This window comes from Penaeus monodon, chromosome 24, assembly GCF_015228065.2.
Source record: "Penaeus monodon isolate SGIC_2016 chromosome 24, NSTDA_Pmon_1, whole genome shotgun sequence".
NCBI classification, from domain to species: domain Eukaryota; kingdom Metazoa; phylum Arthropoda; class Malacostraca; order Decapoda; family Penaeidae; genus Penaeus; species Penaeus monodon.
The window spans coordinates 13,376,927-13,378,540 of NC_051409.1; the positions used below are offsets into that span (position 1 = coordinate 13,376,927).

The 1,614-nt window shown below is 29.5% G+C and overlaps 1 protein-coding gene across 1 annotated transcript in view; it reads right to left on the reverse strand.

Annotated features, from left to right (window-relative positions):
• Window positions 1-169: 169 nt before the first annotated feature.
• LOC119588596 (jmjC domain-containing protein 8-like) overlaps window positions 170-1,614 on the reverse strand; it is an 11,977-nt gene continuing 10,532 nt past the window's right edge. Inside the window, exon 8 of the mRNA XM_037937239.1 lies at window positions 170-1,369. Within this exon, the coding sequence (XP_037793167.1) occupies window positions 1,286-1,369 (84 nt within the window). The 3' untranslated portion in view covers window positions 170-1,285. The remainder of the gene's footprint in view (window positions 1,370-1,614) is intronic.

The window sequence follows — 1,614 nt, forward strand, 5'->3', positions numbered from 1 at the left end:
GCATATTTTTGGTGGTTGTAAAACAAATCAAAATAATTGTTCAAAATATTTATTTAGGAACAAATAACCATACAGTAATGTTAATCAAGAATATGGAACATTGATCTGACTAGAAAAAAAAATGGGATTATGCTGTTCACTGCAAAACAGTGATCAATAAAATCAACCAACACTTGTGGAACAGTTCATTAGTCTTATTTAAATTAAACTTCTCTTAGAAATTACAATTCCTATTGAGTGAAATATAACAAACAGAATAAGAAAAATTAGAATTTAAATAGCAATATTGGTCCCACTAGGTTTGTCCCCAACATCAAAAAACATGTTTGCAAAACTACTTGTCTTTATAAAAGCTTTGTGACTTAAATATTTAGCCAAGATCATTTCAGTAATTCAACTGAACTATAAAAGTTACCCATCACCACAGAAACAGCAAATATTCTTAAAAAAAAAAGTATTTAAATCTCTATATAGTTTAATCTCACAGCCAGAGTATATGCAGACAACTTTTTAACCTGTCTACTTTATGCAAATTTACAATTTAATTATAAATAGTATGCAACCTTTACTTTAGTATTAGATTTATCTTTGAAACTGCAGATTGACTACTTGACAATTTATCAGGTACATGCACAAATACATATAGTATATGTTTATCTGAACAAAAGTTTCTCTATTTCTCTATTCTCCTGATACTTTATCCGTTATTCCTGAAATTACACAATCTTATGTTTTCCAGAGCCAGTTCTATTATAGTTATGAACTGTCAGTCATCTTAAAACCAGTAAAATGTTAGAATAGATAACTCAGCACTGTCCTGCATTAAATATAGAAAAATCATTTCTATATAGTTTCCAAGTATGCACTTTCAAGAAAAGATGCAACCTGACTTACATTAGATTTGTATTACCACAATTATATGAAAAAATAGAATATCAGTCCAGTCATAATACCCTTGAATGATACAAAAAGGACATAGTAAGCCAGATCATAAATACAAAAAAAAAATTATCGTCTTCACATGAGCTATTAAGATACTGAACATGTACCTATATCTACACTTCTTTTAATGAATAAAGAAATGGCAAAGAGGACACATTAATTGGCAAGTTTAACTGTCCTTTCTATGGAATGTGTGGTCTTCTATTTATGAAAGTAGACACCAACTCATCTTAGGAGAGTCTGCATTTAAAATGCCATGGGGTATAAACTAATTTACAGAACTGATGTACACATACATTAAACCATTACCATTACCAGATCCCATTTCATTTCAATACAAAGATTATGGACTGAGGAAAGTTGATATAAAAACACTGCTGTCAATGTTGAGAGTTGCATGCCACCACTTGTCAGGAAAATAAATAATCTGAAAATAAGTCACTATTGTTATTTATATGTCAATATCTTTTCCACTGGTCTATTTTGACATTCTAATTTACTGTTTTTCTTTATCAATTACCAAATACATACAATGGTCATTGAAAAAGTTTGTAGAAAACCTTCATATATTTCTTGTGAAAATTGGGTGGAACAAAAGGATGATATTACAACTAAAGTTTTATGGAGCTACATCTCTACTGTTAACAAACATGTTCATTTCCCATCCAGGTT